This window comes from Sorex fumeus, unplaced genomic scaffold (assembly GCF_029834395.1).
Source record: "Sorex fumeus unplaced genomic scaffold, SorFum_2.1 ptg000044l, whole genome shotgun sequence".
In the NCBI taxonomy this organism is placed as follows: Eukaryota; Metazoa; Chordata; class Mammalia; order Eulipotyphla; family Soricidae; genus Sorex; species Sorex fumeus.
The window spans coordinates 61,234,210-61,254,913 of record NW_026606101.1 but is presented as its reverse complement, the minus strand read 5'-3'; the positions used below and the strand labels follow the sequence as shown (position 1 = coordinate 61,254,913).

Sequence of the window (20,704 nt, the reverse complement as noted above, 5' to 3'; positions counted from 1 at the left end):
CGGGGAGCTTGCCAGGCTCTGCCGTGCGGGCGAGATACTCTCGGTAGCTTGCCGGGCTCTCCGAGAGGGGCGGAGGAATCCAACTCGGGTCGGCCATGTTGGCTGCGTGCAAGGCAAACACCCTACCACTGTGCTATTGCTCCAGCCCCTAATGTGATGCAGGAATTAAATGTGATTTTAACTTGCTTATCTTCACCCTTCAAACATATGTTCTGTCTGTCTCTGTCTGTCTGTCTGTCTCTCTCTCTCACACACACTCACCCACGCACACACAAGTGCACACACATACAAAGATCAACACACACTCTCTCCGCTTTGTTTTGCAGCCCCTCCAGAGTCAAGAAATCATTCCCTTCCCCTCCAAAGCAACTTATTTTGCACTTGAGTAGCACCAAGGAAAGTGATAATCTCCATTTTGGCTCAAAATGCACCTCTTAATGTCTTGGAAAAGACTTAGAAAAATGGCTTCATTTAACACGCGAACACAAGAAAACTTTACCCCTTGACCCTTCTAGAATTTCTCCCATTGTACAGAGGGTGAAGCCATTGCCCAGGGCTTGCTGTGCTTCTGAGCTCAGCCTGGAGGGGGTGTGAGTGTAGCCCCCCCCCCGCCCCCGTCTGCACCCCTGCCCCCTTCCCCCCCCCCCCCCCCCAACTACCTCCTGAGCTTCAGAGCTCGGCAGAAGTCCTTAAAGTCGCAAGGTCCCAGGGGCAGGCCCCCTCCTGGATTCCGGGCAGAGGTGTTTCATAATCATTCGAGGTCTTGGCTCCATTTCTCTCTGTCTGTCTTCTCATCCTGTGACCTGTGTGACATTCCGGGAAAGCTCCGGAACCACCCCTGGAACTTTGATCGCTGCTGGGGTTGAATTCACGGCTGTGCCCAGCACACAGGCCCTTCTATCTGCGGGGAGAGCCAGGACTGTCCACTCACCCGTAAGGTAGGTGTCCTGGACCCCTTAGGGCCCCGCGTGGCGGGTGCAGAGAAGTCTGGCCTCGGAGCCTGTCTGGTGCCCCTTGACTTCAAGTGGTGCCCCAGAGGAGAGGTGCCGGGGTGCAGGCCCAAGAGGCTCATGGTGGGGTGTGGGAGGAAGGGAGGCTGGTCCTGCTCTCAGAGTTCCACAGTGATGTCAGGGACAGGGGGACTCACCGCATATCCAGACCCTGCCCTAGTTTACGCCTCCTAACCCAACATCAATCCAAATGGCTCCCATTTGTCCATGGGGTATCCCGGTTTTGTTGGTAAAATGTTTGTTTAGGGGTGAAAACATAAAACTGGGGATGAGGCTCCCGTCTTGCACATGACTGAGTCAGGATCAGTCCCTGGAACCTCATATAGTACCCTGAGCACAGACCCGGAAATGATCCCTGAGCAGAGCCAAGAGTGATCCCTGAGCCCAGAGCAGAAGTGATCCCTGATCGGAGTCAGGAGTGATCCCTGATCAGAGCCAGGAGTGATCCCTGAGCCTAGAGCAGGAGTGATCCCTGAGCAGAGTCAGGAGTGATCACTGAGCCCAGAGCAGGAGTGATCCCTGAGCAGAGTCAGGAGTGATCCCTAAGCCCAGAGCCAGGAGTGATCCCTGAGCCCAGAGCCAGGAGTTATCCCTGAGCCCAGAGCAGGAGTGATCCCTGAGCCCAGAGCCAGGAGTGATCCCTGAGCCTAGAGCAGGAATGATCCCTGAGCCTAGAGCAGGAGTGATCCCTGAGCCCAGAGCCAGGAATGATCCCTGAGCAGAGCCAGGAGTGATTCCTGAGCCCAGAGCCAGGAGTGATCCCTGAGCCCAGAGCAGGAGTGATCCCTGAGCCCAGAGCCAGGAGTGATCCTTGAGCAGAGCCAGGAGTGATTCCTGAGCCTAGAGCAGGAGTGATCCCTGAGTAGGAGTGATCCCTAAGCCCAGAGCCAGGAATGATCCCTGAGCCCAGAGCCAGGAGTGATCCCTGAGCAGAGCCAGGAGTGATCCCTGAGCCCAGAGCCAGGAGTGATCCCTGGGCAGAGCCAGGAGTGATCCCTGAGCCAAGAGCAGGAGTGATCCCTGAGCAGAGCCAGGAGTGATCCCTGAGCCCAGAGCCAGGAGTGATCCCTGAGGCTAGAGCAGAAGTGATTCCTGAGCATAGAGCCAGGAGTGATCCCTGAGCCCAGAGCACGAGTGATCCCTGAGCATAGAGCCAGGAGTGGTCCCTGAGCCCAGAACCAGGAGTGATTTCTGAGCAGAGTCAGGAGAAACCCTGAGCACAGCCAGGTGTGGCCCAGCAACAAAATTTATATATTTAGTCACTGCAGGAATCAAACATGGATGTAGCTACTTTCTACTGAACCTTGACTAAGAGTCAGGCTCCATATTCGGTGGGCAACAGTTGCCATCTGTTTTAGCCAACTTGTCCACAGTGGAGGAGGGGGGAGGGTGGTGAATTTGTCATTTTATTGAGGTGTCATAGGTTGTCATAGTATTAGGCAATGCTTTAATCTACGGGATGAGGTTCTGATCCTGTGGAGAACACTGAGGTTTAGGGAGAAGGACCCCTGCCCCTCCCCCGCCCCGGGAGGGAGAGGATCAGACTCTCCCAGGATTGTGCCACCTCACTGAAGCCAGGTGAGGAGAGAGACCCAGCCCCAGGCCATGAGAGCCGCACATGTGGTCCTTCCTGCTGGCACCCGGGCCCACCAGCATCTCTGTGTCCAGCCCCCGGTAGAGGTCCTGAGGATCACACAGGCTACAAGTGCCACCAACCACAGCAGAGAACAGATGGACCCTCTGTGTTATTCAGAGCATGTGAGGGATTGGTGGGTCTTGTGCAGGGGCAGTCAAGGAAGGCTTCCTGGAGGAAGGGGGATCAGCACTGAGCTGGGAGGTATGGGGTAGAGTAGGGACAGGGGAAGGTGGCATGGGCCTCCTATAGTGGAAGGAACAGTGGCAGTAAGGACTGGGGGCTCCTAATGAAAGGTCTTGGGTCCAGAGGAAGCTCAATGGCGCTTTGTATGCAAGGAGGCCCGGGTTCAATCCCAGCACCCCGTGGTCCCGTGAGCACTGCCGGGAGTGATTCCTGAAGATAGAACTGGAGCAACCTTTTCCATACACCCACTGGACATGGCCCCTGAAAAACAAAATTTAAAGTGGGGAGGAAAAAGGAAGGCCCATGTCCGGTTCACATTCTGTTCCTAGTCCAGAACCGTAGCTGTCTTTCTTTAAGACTGTTAAAAAGGGCTGAAGAATTAGGACAAGGGTTCTGGCACTTTCTTATCCTGGTTTTATCCCCACACTGCATCTGCTTCCCCCAAAACTGTCAGGAATGATCCCTGAGCACAGGACCAGGAATTAGCCCTAAGCAAAATAAATTAATAAAAATGGTTTAAACTTGGGGCTGGAGCAATAGCACAGTGGTTAGAGACTTGCATGTGGCCAACCTGGGTTCAATCCCCAACCCACATATGGTCACCTGAGTTCTCTGGGAGTGATCCCTAAGCACTTCCAGGTGTGGCCCAAAACAAAAACAACAACAACAACAGCAACAACAACAACAACAACAAAACACACTTTTTAAACCTTACTACAAAAATGGGCTGGAGCGATAGCACAACAGGTAGGGCACTTGCCTTGCATGCGTCCAACCCAGCCGACCCCAGTTCGATTCCTCCGCCCCTCTCGGAGAGCCCGGCCAGCTACCGAGAGTTTCTTGCCCGCAGGGCAAAGCCTGACAAGCTCCCCGGGACGTATTCGATATGCCAAACACAGTAACAGGTCTCACAATGGAGACGTTACTGGGCCCGCTCAAGCAAATCGATGAACAACGGGAGGACAGTGTTGTTTTGTTTGTATTTTATTTTCATAAAAGTAGTTTACAATAGTTTATTACAGATAATATTCAAACACCAATCCCACCACCACGCACCTTCCCATCACAATAAGAGGCAAGTGTGTGAGGGTTGTTATATTTCATTCTAGACCCATTTAAGCCCGAATATAAGAGAATACAAGCAAGCATGGTAGAGTATAAGAGGTCTCGTGGCCGCACGCGTGTGTTTGTTACTTTTAAAATACAGCCTTCATGGTTAAGCAAAGGGAAAATGTTCCCATTGCCTTGGGTTTTGCTTTTTCAGAGTAGTCGCTGTGTATATACTCAGTGTGTGATGGATCTTGATTTCTCTCCACCGACAGACCTCCAAGATGGAGACCTCACCTTTGGGGCTCCTTTCATTTTACAGTTCATTCCAGTACTATGTTGTTCATGTATTTCAAAATAGTCATTTAAGAGGCTGTACACATAGCTACAGTCTCATTTTGAAGAAAACAGAAAACATTTCCATACAAGATTTCACCCACCCCTCATCTTGGACATCGAGGCCATCTTGGTTATTTGCTCTGAGTCTGTGATCTGTTCCCCGTAACCACACCCAGTTTGACACCCAAAGTATGGCTAAAGAGCCCAAACCATCCCCTAGTTCCCTGTGGACATCAACCAGGTGCCCACCAAATTGGATTCACCCAGATGCCACCTTCTTGGAGTTAGTGTTGGCTGCATGGACGAAGGGCTCAGCTCCACAGGATGGGACCCCTCCAGCTTCCAATGGCAGCCGCAGAGGGGAATCTCAAGGTACCCACACTTCTCTCCAACTTGGCACAGCGCAAGGGTGCCCAAGGGCTTGATCGTTTGCGGTAACGACTCAGAACTCAGGGCACACGGACACCTTTGTAATTACTGATCCCATATTCGGGAAAGCAGAAGGAGGCGCGAGGCAGCTCACAAATTCCCAACTCAGGAACTTCCAACCCAAGGAAGTCAGGAAGTGTTATAGACCCGACATGCCAGGATCTCTTTGATTTGACTTTGTTTATATTATTATTATTATTGTTATTATTAGTTTTGCGGCCATACCAGTGGTGATCAGTGGTTATTCCTGGCTCTTCACTCAAGAATTAGTTCATGTGGGAACCAGAGCATTAGTACAGTGGGTGGAGCGTTTGCCTCGCACATAGCCAACCCGGGTTCAATCCCCAGCATCCCATATGGTCCCCTGAGCACTGCCAGTGCAATCTTTGAGTGCAGATCCAGGAGTAATCCCTGAGTATTGCCAGGTGTGACCCCAAAAACAAAAACAATAAATTTAAAAGAGAAATGCAAAAAAAAAAAAAGAATTAGTCCTGGTGGGCTTTAGGGACCATTTGGGGTGTTGGGGATCAAACCCGGGTTGGTTGTATACAAAGCAAATATTCTACTCTCTGTACTATCACTCTGGCCCCCAAATATTTGAGCTTGATTTTATTTAAAAATTTTTTTCAGTTGACTGGAGTTCTGTGATCTTTTAATTTAATTTTATTTTAGGTTTCCTTATTTTATTGTATTTCCAGGATCTTCTTGTGAGTTGTTCCTGAGAACAGGTAAACACAAAACAAGCATGATGAAACTAGCATCTGTTTTATAAGAAATTTCCTTCCTTCTCTCCCTCTCCCTCCCTCCCTCCCTCCCTCCCTCCCTCCCTCCTTCCCCCTTTCTTCCCTTCCTCCATTCCTCCCTTCCTCCCTTCCCCTCTGTCTCTCTCCTCTAGTTGCTCTTCCTTTTCCCCCAGCCCTCTCCTTCCCCTCCCCACCCTCCTTTGGTAAAGTCAACTGTATTCCATCTAAGGACATTTGTTCTTCTCTGGTGTTTCAAATAACCTTTTCTGTAATGAGGGCGGCTGACAACCTCCATTAGTAATTAACGTGGCTTGCTGATTGCTCACCCCACATTAGACCCCGACCTAAAACCTCTACTTATATTTACTCATGTAGTCCTCACAATGACCTAATGTCCAGGCACTGTTATTATCCCCATTTTACAGATAAGGAAACGGAGGTGCAGACAGATGAAGTAGCTCTCTCAAGGTCACATAGTTAGGACATGATGGAGTTGGGAGCTGAACGCTGGCCCTAGAGCCACTGCAAGCCTTGTAAATGGTGACATAGGTGGATGTTGTAGTGACCAGGGTATCCACCCTCTAATGAGGCCAGGGCCACTCAACCCCAGCTGCCTTTGCCACAGGAATGTGAACCCACTCTTCCTAAATGATGTAGGAACCTGCTCTTCTAATCTGACATGTCACATTTTTACATGTCAGCTACTGCTTCCTGGCAAAAAGACTGCAGAGTAACCAAATCTCTCCTAGAAGCTCGAGCACTGGCTTGGGAGCCAGGGTACATTAAAAGTGAGCTAGTATTGGGGCTGGAGAGATGGTACCACAGGTAGGGTGCTTACCTTGCATGCAGCTGACCCGGGTTCAATTCCAGGCATCCCATATGGTTCCCCGAGCCCGCCGGGAGTGATCCCTGAGCACAGAGCCAGGAGTAAGATCTGAGCACAACCAGGTGTGGGCCTCTTGCCCCCCAATTAGTTATTTCCAACTGGGGATGTGGCAGAGCTGTAGAGCCCTTGCCTTGCATGTGTGAAGCCCTAGTTTGATACCTGCCAACACACACACACTCACGCATACACACTCACACACACACACTCTCACACACACTCACACACAAACTCTCACACACATATACTAACATACACACAGACTCACACACATACACACATTCTCACACATCCTCACACACATACACACACTTATGCACACTCGCGCACACACACACTCACACACGTACTTAATTTTTTTAAATTGAGTCACTGTGAGATACACAGTGACAAAATTGTTCATGACTGAGTTTCAGTCATACAATGTTTCAACCCCTGTCCCTTCACCCAGTACACATTTCCCACCACCAATGTCCAGGCTCCCTCTCGCACCCCCTCCTCCAGAAGCCTGCCTGTATGACAGACTCTCTCTCTCTCTCTCTCTCTCTCTCTCTCTCTCTCTCTCTGCACTGGGGTTTGCAACACTGTTGCCAAAAGGTTATAATGTATGTCCCTTAACTTCCTTCCAACACTCAGTTCTTATCCAGAATGATCACTCCCAACTCATAGGGTCCCTTCTCTGACCTAACTGCACTCCCCACCCCCAAATTTGTAACAAGCTTCCTGTTATGATGGTCCTTCTGGCCCTTGTTTCCATCAGTATGTCCTCAGTATTCTTCTCATACTGTTTCTCTATATCCCACAAATGAGTGCGATCATTCTGTCTGCCCCTCTCACTCTGACTCATTTCACTCATTACTTCGTGGTACTTTCCACATCCGTTCATGTATAAACAAATTTCATGACTTTATGTTTCCTGGTGGGCTGGAGTGATAGCACAGCGGGTAGGGCCTTGCAAGTGGCCAACATGGCCGACCTGAATTCGATTCCTCCGCCCCTCTCGGAGAGCCCGGCAAGCTACCGAGAGTATCTCGCCCGCATGGCAGAGCCTGGCAAGCTCCCCGTGACGTATTCGATATGCCAAACACAGTAACAAGTCTTGCAATGTTACTGGGCCTGCTCGAGCAAATCGATGAACAATGGGAGGATAGTGACAGTGACAGTGATGTTTCCTGGTGGCTGCATAGTATTCCATTGTGTAGATGTGCCACAGGTTCTTTATCCACTCATCTGTTTTCAGGCACTGGGTTATTTCCAAATTATGGCTATTATGAACAATGCTGCAATGAACAGAGGAATGCAAATTGCTTTTCTGCATTGTGTTTTTGGGCCCCTAGGGTATATTCCCTGGAGCTGTATTGCTGGGTTATATGGAAACTCAATTTCTAGTTTTTTGAGAACTGTCCATATTATTTCCTAAGAAAGTCTGGACCTGTTGGCATTTCTACCAATAGTGAATGAGAGCCCCTTTCTCCCCACATCCTCGCCAGCACTGGATGTTCTTGTTCTTTTGAACACATTTAATATTTAGTCAACTGAAGGCCTGCTTTTCCTCCATTGCCCCTAACAAAAACCTATAGGGGTAGAGAGTTATTTCAGGGATTCAGGTGCTCATCTTGCATGGCCGTGATCCCAGTTTGATTCCTGGCAGTGCATGTGGTCCCCTGAGCTGAGGCCTGCCAGGAGTGAGCTAAGCACAGAGTCAGGAAGCACCGCTGGATCATAGCGCAGAAAGGAAAGAAAACCAAGCTACACACACACACACACACACACACACACACACACACACACACGAATCTAAATAGCTGACTGGCCGCTCAGTGGTGGCCTCTGAGCTCTTCCTGCTCCGGTGCCCTGACGGCCGCGTTCTGTTCTCTCTTCCTACCGGCGTGCAGGAGATGCTTCCCGGATCCTGGCCGGGCTGGCTCTGCCTCCTGCTCCTGGCCCGGCCCGCCCAGCCCTGCCCCACGGGCTGCGACTGCTTCTCCCACCAGGTCTTCTGCACCAATGAGGCGCTGGCAGCCGTCCCGCCCACCTTCCCCCTGCACACCACTGAAGTGGTCTTCGTGGAGACCTCCTTCACCGCCCTACCCACCGGGGCCTTCAGCGGCAGCCCCCAGCTGACCAAGGTGGTCTTCCTCAACACGCAGCTCTCCCGACTGGAGCCGGACGCCTTCAGGGGGCTGCCCAGGCTGGCTGACCTGGAGATCACGGGCAGTAGCTTCTTCAACCTCAGCGCCGCCCCCTTCTCCCACCTGCGCTCGCTGCTCAAACTCACGCTCTCCTTCAACGCGCTGCGGACCCTGCCCGCAGACTTCTTCCATCACACCCTGGAGTCCCTGGAGTCCCTCTCCCTGCAGGGCAACCGGCTCCAGAGCCTGCCCGACCGCCTCTTCCAGCCCCTGACGCAGCTGAAGACCCTCAACCTGGCTCAGAACCTCTTGGTCCAACTCCCCGAAGAGCTGTTCGCGCCCCTGGGCCGCCTGCAGACCCTGCGGCTGAGCCATAACCTGCTGGGCAGCCTGCCCGCGGGCGCCTTTGGGGGGCTGGGCCACCTGCAGGAGCTCTTCCTCGACAGCAACGCACTCTCAGAGCTGCCGGCCGAGCTCTTCTCCCCACTCAGGAGCCTGCAGAAGCTCTGGCTGCACCACAACGCCCTGGGGCAGCTGCCTCCGTCCATCTTCTGGCCTCTGGCCAACCTCACCCACCTGAGCTTGCTGGACAATGGGCTGCGGACGCTGCCCGAGGGCCTCTTTGTCCGCACCTCACGCCTCATGAGCCTGTCCCTGTCGCACAACCAGCTGCAGGGCATCCCCCCGGGAGCCTTCGCCAAGCTGTCCAGCCTCGGCACCCTGACACTCTCCCACAATGCCATCACCCAGCTCCCGGCCGGCGTCTTCGGGGGCCTGGTGGAGCTGACCCAGCTCTACTTGGGGAACAACAACCTCACGGCCTTGCACCCCAGCCTCTTCCAGAACCTGTCCAAGCTGGAGCTGCTCGTCCTGTCCAAGAACCTCCTGACCACGCTCCCCGAGGGCCTCTTTGACGACAACTACAACCTCTTCAACCTGGCGCTGCATGGGAACCCGTGGCGATGTGACTGCCACCTGGGCTACCTCTTCCGCTGGCTGCAGCAGTTCAGCGACCAGCTCCTCAACGCCCGGACCGTCTGTGCCGGCCCCCCCCTACCTCAGGGGCCAGCTGGTGCCCGCCCTGACAGAGGAGCAGCTGGTGTGTCCCGTCTCCCGAGCCCCAGGGCCAGATGCCGGGGAGCCGGGGGACAGCTGGGATCTGGGGGCCGTGGGAAAGCCCCCCCAGAGCCGCTGTACCTACAGCAACCCCGAGGGCACGGTGGTCCTGGCCTGTGGTCCACGCTGTCGCTGGCTACGTCTACAGCTGTCTGCCTGGCAGGGCGCTGACTCTGGCCTGCCCTACAACGCCAGCCAAACCTGGGACTTGACGTCTGCCTGCGGCACCGTGAGGGTAACCGTGTCCATTGAGGCTCGGGCAGGGGTCCCCTAGGGGCACGGCAGACGGTCTTGGGGTCGGAAGGCATGAGGAGGAGATGTGCACGGGAGCGTTTGGTTTTCAGGACAGAAAGGGGCCTCCCAGACCGAGGGCGGGGAGAGGCCAGCTCCACGGCCCGGGTCTCCTCTTCCTCTTCTGCCTTCCTCGCTCCCCTCTCTGAGTCCGGCCTGCCGAGAGTAGACACCCTGTCCTTCCACTTTGCAAAGCACCAATGAAAGCAGCACCTTGGGCCGGGGAGTCTCCGGCAGGGCTGTCAACGTGGGATCCAAACCCACCCCATGCTCAGTGGGGACCCTCCCACCGCTGTTCTTCCAGATGCTTCCCTCTTGGATCCCCCCAGCTCAAAAGACAAAGGGGGGGCCAGAGTGATGGGACAGCAGGGAGGGCGTTTGCCTTGCACATGCTGACCCAGGCTCAGTCCCCGGCATCGCATATGGTTCCCCGAGCACCGCCAGGAGTAACTCCTGAGTGCGTGAGCCTGGAGGAACCCCTGTGCATCACCGGGTGTGACCCCAAAAGAAAACAAACAAACAACCAAAGGTGGATTTTTTATTTCTCTCCCTGGATTTTTTCCCCCCTCAAGTAGATGCGTCATATTGAATATTGAATACGTCACGGGTAGCTTGCCAGACTCTGCCGTGCGTGTGGGCGAGATACTCTCGGTAGCTTGCTGGGCTCTCTGAGAGGGGTGGAGGAATCGAACCCGGCTCAGTCGGGCTGGCTGCGCGTAAGGCAAATGCCCTACCGCTGTGCTATCCCTCCAGCCCGGAGATGGAAGAGAAGTGCTAAAATTAGAGGTAGCTAGAGAATTGGGGGACTGGGGTCTGATGTAGGGTGTGGGGGACTCATCGCTGGCGTTCCACTCAACTGACGTGACGAATCTCCCTCCCGGGGCATTCGGACAGTGTCCGGGATGAAGCGGAGTGTGGGAAGGGACAGGACAGCTCCTGGGGGTCCCAGAGCAAGGACCCCCTCCCCCGGGGGAACTGGGCCTCTGCAGGGGCAGGGAGTGAGATTCTGGTTCCAGAGCAGCAGAGAGGAAGGGAGGACTCAAGGCAGGCTCAGAGGCGCTTGCTGCGGTCTTGCACCCCCGTTCTCTTCTCTGACCTCCAGGATGCCCCGTCTCCTCTGCCCCCCTTCCCTGCTGGTCCCCTCGGCCCAGCCCTCCTTCTGCTGCCCCTGGCTCAGCTGCTGCATATCCCTGGGCCCCCTCAGCAGCCTGACCCCCAGTCCTCTTCTGAGTGTCACCTCTGCCCATCCTAAGAGTCGCGCCTGGGGCTGGAGCGATAACACAGTGGGTAGGGCGTTCGCCTTGCAGGCGGCCGACCCGGGTTCAATTCCCAGCATCCCATATGGCCCACTGAGCACTGCCAGGAGTCATTCCTGAGTGCATGAGCCAGGAATAACCCCTGTGCATCACCGAGTGTGACCCCAAAACAAAAAAAACCCTAAGAGTTGTGCCTGCTCACAGCATCATGTTCCAGCCCCCCCTCCCCCAGCCTGCATCTGCAGCCCCCCAGGGAGTGCCTTGTAGCCAACTGCCAAAGCACATCTCTGCTCCCCCGAGGCCCCAGGCTGGCAGGGAAGAGGGTGCCTGGGAGCGTCGCTTTCTCTGTCCACTGTCCCTCCTGCCTCTCTCCTTGACTCTGCACAGGTGGGGGCAGGAGAATGGGGGTCTGCCTGCCCCAAGCAACAACCAAACCCCCTAAGGACATGTTTGTGCTGGTGTCCTGGACATGAACGCGAAGAGGGGGTCAGTGCTGGGAGTTCAGGGAGGCGAAGGCTGGGCCGGGGAGACCCATGGGCAGAGCAGTGGGCAGTGTGGGCGGGCAGGGGGCGGCGATGGGTGAGGTCAGGACTCGGCCTCCGGGGCAGGCATTGTAGGGGGATAGCGGGAGACCAGGCTGGAGTGCCTGCTGGGGCGAGTTCTGGCAGGTTCTGGCAGGCTCGGACAGGTGTTCATGGGACCAGGACCCCATGTGTGCAGTGTGCAGATGGCTGGCTGGCTGAGCTGTAGGACCGTGTCAGGGCACAGAGCAATCCCCACTGCCCAAGGGGTCTTCTCTGCGATTCAACATCAGGCTGTGTTGTGTTTAGTAGCAGAAACTGTGTTTGTTTGTTTGGAGGTCACACCTGATGGTGCTGTGGGGACCAGGAGATGTGCCCCGGCCTTTGAGCACTCTCCCAGGCCAGACAAAAGTGAATTTACAGAGAGAGAGAGAGATAGATAGATAGAGAGAGAGAGAGAGAGAGAGAGAGAGAGAGAGAGTCAGACAGTCAGACAGACAGGACAGAGGCAGAGACAGAGACCCTACAAGAATCATGTATATGTAGATTCTAAAGCCAATGGGACCAAATGACATAAATGAGATTGATCCTGCTCTAAGGAACGGGCAGGGGTGAGGGGTGAGGGACTGGGGTCTCAGGGGAGAGGCAGGGGCTCACAGGATGGGGAGAGTGTGCCTCATCTCACCAAGACCAAGAGCGCTGTCATTTGACTTTGGTCCTGGATTCTTCAATACAAAGACCGTTTCTGGCAAGATATCCTAATTCTGGGGCTTGGAGACATAGCACCAGGGTAAGACCCTTACCTTGCATGTGGCTGACCCCAGTTTGAGTGCCAGCACCACATAATCCCCCACCACTCTTGAGCACAGAGCCAGGAGCCAGCCCTGAGCATTGTCAGGCATGACTCAACCCCAGAAAATTCAATACTAATTCTGGCTATCCTGCCCGTTTCCACTCTCCCAGGGCCAAGGGAGTGATGGGAGCATCGTGTGGGCCTGCGGGGCCTGGACTGACCCCAGCTCAGAGGTCCCACAGCCTGCGGACGCCTCGGCTTGCCTGTGGCCGTGGGGCTCATAGATCTAGGGGTGCTGTGGAAACAGTGGAGCCACTTGGGGATGGATTCAAACCCTGATGTGGGTCCAGAGTCCAGCACCAGTGCAGGCGGCCCCGGTTAAAAAAAAAGAATAAAGGGGCTGGAGTGATAGCACAGCGGGTAGGGCGTTTGCCTTGCATGCGGCCGACCTGAGTTCGATTCCCAGCATCCCATATGGTTCCCTGAGCACCGCCAGGGGGTAATTCCTGAGTGCAGAGCCAGGAGTAACCCCTGTGCATCGCCAGGTGTGACCCAAAAAAAAGCAAAAAAAAAAAGAATAAAGAAACAAATATGACTTAGAGAAGCACCAGCGCTTCAAATCTCACCCAGTACTTATTCAGTCCACAAAAAGAAACAAGCTGGTTCCTGCCCACCAAGCGCCTGGGGCAGGTCGGGGAAGAGAGGGTTCCTGGGAGCACTCTAGGAGGTGCTGAGAACACCACTGATCTGAGTCAAAGCAGCCTTGGAGACAGGTGGGCCAGGAATGGGCGCGGGGAAGTCTGGAGTGACCATGTGAGGGTCTCCTGAGGAGTGGGGGGTACTGCCTTGCCCTCTTGCCCGGAGGGTAATAAGACAGGCCAGCAGATTTTCCAGGGGGAAACCCACTCACCCAGACACACTTGATTTATTCATCAAAGTGTTTGGGTTTTCAAAAAGTTAGAAATTGAGCTCCCATTTGACCCAGCAATACCACTCCTGGGAATATACCCCAGAGAAGCAAAAAAATATAGTCGAAGTGACATCTGCGCTTGTTTGTTCTTTGCAGCACTCTTTACAATAGCCAGAATCTGGAAAAAACCTGAGTGCCCGAGAACAGATGATTGGTTAAAGAAACTTTGGTACATCTACACAATGGAGTACTATGTAGCTGTTAGAAAAGGTGAAGTCATGAAATTTACATACAAGTGGTACTACATGGAAAGTATCATGTTAAGCGAAATGAGTCAGAAAGAGAGGGATAGACATAGAAAGATTGCATTCATCTGGGAAATATAAAGTAAGAAAATAGGAGACTAACACCCAAGAAGAGTCAAGATAAGTACCAGGAGGTTTACTCCATGGCTTGGAGGGCAGCCACACACTCTAGGGATAAAGGCAGCTCAGATAGAGAAGGGATCACCAAATAAAGGGTATTGGAAAGATCCGTCCAGGATGGGAGATGCATGCTAAAAGTAGACTATAGACCGGGCATGATTGCCACTCAATTCCTCTTTTGTAAACCACAGCACCCAAAAGGAGAGAGAGAAAACAGAAGGGAGTGCCCTGCCACAGAGGCAGGGTGGGATGGGGAGATGGGGGGTGGGAGGGATACTGGGATTGATGGGGGTGGAGAATGGGCACTGGTGGAGGGATGGGTGTTTGATCATTGTATAATTGAAACCCAAGCACAAAAATTTGTAAGACTACAACTGTACCTCATGGTGTTTCACTAACAAAAATTTAAAAAAAAAGTGTTTGGGTTAAGAAGAAACGTGGCCAGTGAGCTGGAGCAATAGCACAGCAGGTAGGGCGTTTGCTTTGCACGCGGCCGACCTGGGTTTGGGTCCCAGCATCCCATATGGTCCCCTGAGCACAGCCAGGATTAATTCCTGAGTGAAGAGCCAGGAGTAACCCCTGTGCATCTCCGGGTGTGACCCAAAAAGCAAAAAAAAAAAAAAAAATAAGAATAAGAATCGCGGCCAGAGAGAGCACAGCAGGTAAACACACTCGCCTTGCACGCGTTGGCCTTGCAAGGCGAGAGTCTCTCACTACGTTCTGTGAGTGAAACTTTCACTGATTTATTACTGATTCCTGCACTACCTGAATTTTGGGGGTGCAGCGTGTTATCTCTGGCTGGCCGCAGCTTCACCCCACCCACCATCAGAGCTCTGGAGCTGTCAGGGACCAGAGTAAGCCGCCACTCTTCCCTTCTGTCACTGCACTCAGGTGTCTGGCAGAGGCGGAGAGATGGCGTTTGGATAAGCTGCTCTCCCCTGGGTCGCTTAGGGTCCGTGCAGAGAGAATCCATCTGGAGCTGGCTTCTTGATTCCTCCTGCTTTTCTGAGCACCATCCCCTCCAATTCCACTCATGCGGTCACAAAGACAAGATTTGAAAAAGAATCATTAAAAAAAAAAAAAAGATAAAGAGCTGAGTACTTTTCCATTGTCTGTATCTTCTAAATCATCTGATGGACGTTTAGGTGGACTCCATGTTTTCTTTCTGTGAATAATATTCCTAGGAGCAGACGTGCCTCTCATCGAGGCTTTTCCAGGCTTCAGACACACACTCAGGAGCGGCCTTGGTGCCTGAGAGATCAGGACAGGTCCCTGGGCCAAGCAGCCGAGACCTCGGAATATAAGGAGCATAAACAGGCAGCAGGCTTGTGCCCAGAAAGAATAGAATAAAGCAGTTCAGGGTCTTTTCAATATAAGGGCAGCACAGGGAAAATGAAACCGGAAATTGATGTGACTTAGCCCTTAAAGGTGCGTGCTGATTGACCACACCAAGTTGCCCAGCCTCGGCTCGCCATGTCTCTGCTGAATTTTGATGCATGCACTGTTCACAATGTCTCTGTCGATTTTCACAATGGCCCTTGCGTTGGGAGCCAGGGAGGCAGAGTGATGCAGTCCTGAATAAAAGGTCAGCCTGTGAGCTCATTCCATCTGGTCAGGTGACCCGGAAGCTCTTGCTGGACAGAGTTGAAAGTGCCAATCATAGTGGTTTTAGACAAATCGCTGGGTTACATGGGATTTCCATGGGGTTCTACCATTTCTGGAGACACCACCCCTTTGCTCCAGCCAATGAGGTACCAAGAGCTCCTCATAGATCACATTTCCTCCCTTGCTACCACCGCCAGTTTTAGGAGCCAGGCCGTTCCCAAGACTGTGGGGCTGGGGAGAAATAAGATTCAGGCAGATGCAGGAGGAGGTGGACTGTCATCTATTTTGTGGTTTTTGTTTTGGGGCTGGAGCGAGAGCACAGCAGTAGGGCGTTTGCCTTGCACGCAGCCAACTTGGCTGACCCGAGTTCGATTCCTCCGCCCCTCTCAGAGAGCCCGGCAAGCTACCGAGAGTATCTCGCCCGCAAGGCAGAGCCTGGCAAGCTACCCGTGATGTGTTCGATATGCCAAACACAGTAACAAGTCTCACGATGGAGACATTACTGGGCCCGCTTGAGCAAATCGATGAACAACGGGAGGACAGTGACAGTGTTTTGGGGCCAGATCTGGCAGTGCTTAGGCATTACTCCTGACTCCGTGCTCAGGGATGTATCCTGGGGGTACTCAGGGGTCCATCTGGAATGCTGGGGATCAATCCTGGATGGGCCGTGTGCAAGGCAGGTGCCCTACCCACTGTACGATAGTTCTGACCTCGTCTGTCTTGTGCAGTCTCTCCTTCAGCCTGCCTGCCCTCCTTGTCTGCATGCCTGGACCTGCCACTGGCTTGTGATGTGGCCATGGGCCATCTCCTGAAGTGCATGGACATGGTTTTCTCATTCATACTGTTCATCATGGACCAGCATCCAGTTATTGGGGAGGATAAAACAAGGGCATTCAGACCACCAAGTAAATGATGCTTGGAGGGCTCACTCAGGATGGGAGATGTGTGTTAGTAGACTAGGGACTGAACATGATGACCACTTAGCAACCATAAAACCCAAAAGGAGAGGGACAGAGCAAAAGGGAATGTTCCTGCCATAGAAGCAGGTGGCGGGGAGGGTTCGGGGTGGGGGTGGCAGGAGGGATACTGGGAACATTGGTGATGGAGAATGGGCGCTGGTGGAGGGATGGGTTCACGATCATTGTATGACTGAAATGTAATCACTAAAGTTTGTAAGTCTGTAACTGTATCTCACCGTGATTCATTAAAAAAAAATAGGGCATTCATGTGCCCCAAATTATGACACAGTAAATTCCCAAAAACTTCTTAAAGACAAAAACAAACAAACATTGTTTCTAGAGGCATGTGGGTGAGTGTGGGAGACAGCAAGGACAGCCTGTCACTTGGCCATCACATTTGTCACCCGGATTCCCTTCGATGCTCCTGCCAGGCAATTCAAGTTGCTCTTTGCAGATCAAAATGATTCTTGGGGGAGGATCGGAAACGCCACTTACAAATTCCTTCAGTGCCGGCTGTGCATTTCAGAGAACTGGCTGGCACGGCCAAAGGTGAGGCAGTGCAGCCCAGTGCAGCCCCCATAGAACAGCTTCTGCCCCTTCCCGCTTCCTGCCCCTCCACTTCTCAACCACACACTGATGGTGCAGCCGGGTCTCGGCACGCCCCCTGGTGGCGCACGGGGAGAATGGCTGTCCTCCAAAGTGTCACAGTTCCCTGTTCTCCAGTGACGCAAGGTAGCCGCTCCCTGCAGCAGGGCCACACGTGGCTGTTAGATTTCTGTCTTCTGCCATTCTGAAAAAGACCCGGTCCTCTCGGTACCGGTGCCTCAGGGGGCAGTAGAGTTTCCCACTGTCCCCCGTGGCAGCTGGGCTCACGGGGGCTTCTGGTAGGTCTTCCGGCAACCCTGCGCCAGAATGCATTTCCCAGGAGAGACCAGAATGAGCCTCCCGCTGTGAGCCCGAAACAAGCCTCCAGCCTTTCTTGGTCAGTCTGGATTCCACAGAAATCCCAGGCACCCTGGGGTCAGCCTCACGGAGAGATGTTTTGGTGGAGAACATTCCTGCTGATGCTTTGGGGGTGGGGGTGGGGGGCTGGTGCGGCAGTGGAGGTGGTGCAGGGGAGTTGATGCCTTCATGCTCCGGACGCTCTGCAGGGCCAGTGAGTTCAGGGCCTTCTAGAACCCTCATTTCGGGAGGCCTGTCTCAGGGTGCTCCAACGCCGCCTTGCCAACAGCAAAAGCAGATACTGAGTCTCGAGCGTGAAGAGGTGCGTGTGGAGAAGTGACTGTCTCATGGCCTTGGGATCTGGAGGAAGGGATCGCTCTCGAATGATCCTAACTAACTCTGCCTTTGCTTTTGGATCACACTTGGTGGTGCTCGGGGCTTACCCCTGGCTCTGCACACTCTTGGCAGTGCTCAGGGGACTAAATGGGATGCTGGGAATGGAACCTGGGTTGGCCACATGCAAGGCAAGTGCCCGGATCACTGTATTGTTGCTCTAGCACTCCAGAACGGGATTTCTTTCTAGTCAGCTGACCCTTGTGTGCTTGGGGAAGGTGGGGGCGGGGGAGAGAGAGAGAGAGAGAGACTGACAGACAGACAGACAGACAGAGACAGAGAGACAGAGACAAAGAGAGACAGAGACAGAGAGATCTGGAGTGTACAACAAAGCCCTCCAGACGCCTTCAGAGACTGCCCCCATGAACAAAACAAAAACACTGTCCTGTTGTTCATCGATTTGCTTGAGCGGGCCCAGTAATGTCTCCGTTTTGAGACTTGTTACTGTGTTTGGCATATGGGTGAGATACTCTCAGTAGCTTGCCGGGCTCTCCGAGAGGGGCAGAGGAATCGAACCCTGCTCACCAGGGCTGGCTGCGCACAAAGCAAACACCCTACAGCTGTGCTATGGCTCCAGCCCCCATGAAGCCCTACCATTAGCAGTTACTCAGAATTGAATCCACCCCAGGACTCTGGACACTACCTGCCACATCGGACTGTGGGTTCAGGATGGTGGGCGTCCCCTTGGGCTGGAAGGAATGGATCTGGAGAGCCCCTCGCCCCATCTCACAGGGGGAAGCTCAGCTTCCACCCGCTCGGACCCCCTGGCCGGCATTTGGGGCTTTGGGGGGTTGCAAATGCCAGACTTCTTCCTCCAAGTCCTTGGGACAAGATGTGACTCTGCTTAGGGAGCCGCGGGCTTGAGCAGTCTCCATTTCAGCATGGACCCTCACTCTGTCGCCTGGTTTCCAGAGGGGGGAGGGAGCCTCGCTTGGGGGTCACTCCTGGTGCTTGGGGGCAGGTCTGATGTTCAGGTGCTATGAGAGGCCTCTGGGATCCACCCAGAGAATTGGGGGCCCTGCACATCCAAAGCACCTTGCCACCCTTGGATTTATATCCTTGGTCTCCTAAATCACCTCTTGACTCATATGTGTATGTGTGCCTGTGCATGCGTGCGTGTGCATGCATGTGTGTGTACATGAGTACATGTATGTATGTGCGTGTTCATGTGTATGTGTGTGTGTGTGTGTGTGTGTGTGTGTGTGTGTGTAACTCAGGCCATCACACACATGAAGCATGTCCTCTCCCTGGCTGCACCCTGGCCCTGACCCCTTTGGAGGTGTTGTGTTTCTTCTACAAAGCTCAAGGCCTCTCTCTCGCAGTTCTCAAGGTGTGAGCCAGTCTTAGGGGATTTGCAGGCCCTGTCAGCTCTCCCCCCAGGTGTCCTGTGGGGCTTCAGGGGGCAGCATGGTCATGTGGGTGCAGAAAACCTTCTCCCCTGCTTCCTTCTCTAAGTTCTTGTTCAAATGTGATACGGGCTTGAGAAATCAAAGAGAGAAACACCAATCGCAAAGCTGCCGGGGATCCCGGCACAGGAGACCCACAGATCCCAGGGCCCCAGGGACAGGCAGACAGGGGTGGGCAGGGCCCACAGGGCTGCCGAGGAGAGGCTGCAGGACTGGGCTCTCAAAGGGAAGGAAGAGATGGGAAAGTGACCACAGATACGAGCTCTTGATCAAACTTTTCTCTTGGTTTTTGGGTCACACCCTGCGGCACTCAGGTACTGCTCCCAGCTCTGTGTTCAGGGCTCGCTCCTGTCAGTGCTGAGGGGACTGTGAGATACGGGGCATGGACCCCAGTCTCCTGCGTGCAGTGAGTGCTCAGCCCTTGGTGTTATCTCCCCAGTTTCTCTCCCTGACCTTGCCCAGCAGTCGGGGAGGGAGAAGAGCAAAGATGCCGCTGAGTCTGCTGGTTCCCCTTGCCTTCGGTTCTCTTTGGCCTGAAACCCAAAATGGCCTGTTTGGGGGTCACCTGTCTGTCCCCCCTCCCTACATCAGCCTCACACTGCCCATCTCAGTAGAGCAAGCCAGAGGGCTCTCTGGGGCCTTCTTGATGCTCACAGGGCCTCCTGAGGGGAGCTGAGTCCTCTTGAGCAGTGAGTGGGTCCTCGGGGACCAGTCCGGCCTCTCTCTGCCCTCCTAGACCGTGTCCCCTCAGCCTCTCCACAGAGCCCTGGCTTCAGCTCCCGTCAGAACCAGCCACTCCACCTGGCATCTACCCCATAGGGGGGAAAAATCAATTTAGAAAAGGCACTTATGCTCCTGTGTTCATCGCAGGCCTACTCACAGTCATTAACGATCTGAACACAGTTCAGGGACCACCATCTCAGTGCTTAATGTCCTTTCAGCACCTGAATCCTCTGACCTTCACCCTCCTCATGCCTGGCACCCTGCTGGCATTCCCACTTGGGGTGTGTTCATGGCCACGGTGCCAGCCCAGGTCTCCCCCACCACTTGGCTTCTAGACCTTCCCCTGTGCCCTGGAAGGAAACGGCTCTTCCCACACGCCCTGGGGAGGGCCCAGGGTCCAGGGCTCCCCCCTCCCGCGCTCCTATGTTTGAGGCAAGCTCCGGCCCAAATACATCACCCCTTTGTTGTCTTCTCTGACCAACTTTTCACCCTTGGGGGCCTGGAGATGACCCCGTGGCTAAGGCTCCTGCCTCACAAGCACGAGGCCTTGGGTTGGAGCCCAGGGGTCACCTGAAGGTGCCAAGTGAGAGCCCAGCAGCCCTGCTGTCTGCTAGCCCCACTGCTGGAGGCACTGGTGTGAGTGAGCACTGCAGCTAGGAGCTGGGCGAGCACCGGGTGGAGGCCTCCCATGGAGTCTGTGTGCAAGCGTGACCTCCCCCAGCCCCACAGGGAGCACCACAAGCCTCCTCACAAGTGTGAGGAGTGCCAGCATGCGTGGGGGTGGACCCTGCTCATCACAGCAGCCGCAGACGGGAGAGGAGGGTGGGGGGATAGACCCATGAGCACCGAGAACGCTCTGACACGGAAGCAAGAGGTGGCACCATGAATCAACCCTGTTGGCCAAGCCAACGAAGCAAAGATAAACAGATGGGACTACAGGGGACTAAGAAGCTTCCACATGG

General features: G+C 54.1%; 1 protein-coding gene across 1 annotated transcript; it reads left to right on the top strand.

Moving 5' to 3' along the window:
• Positions 1-875: 875 nt before the first annotated feature.
• Positions 876-16,350, top strand: CPN2 (carboxypeptidase N subunit 2). Its single transcript, XM_056122133.1, is given in 3 exon segments — positions 876-938; positions 8,166-9,449; positions 9,451-16,350. Coding segments are annotated over 2 exon segments (1,623 nt in total). The 5' UTR covers positions 876-938; positions 8,166-8,168; the 3' UTR covers positions 9,793-16,350.
• The last annotated feature ends 4,354 nt before the right edge of the window (positions 16,351-20,704 follow it).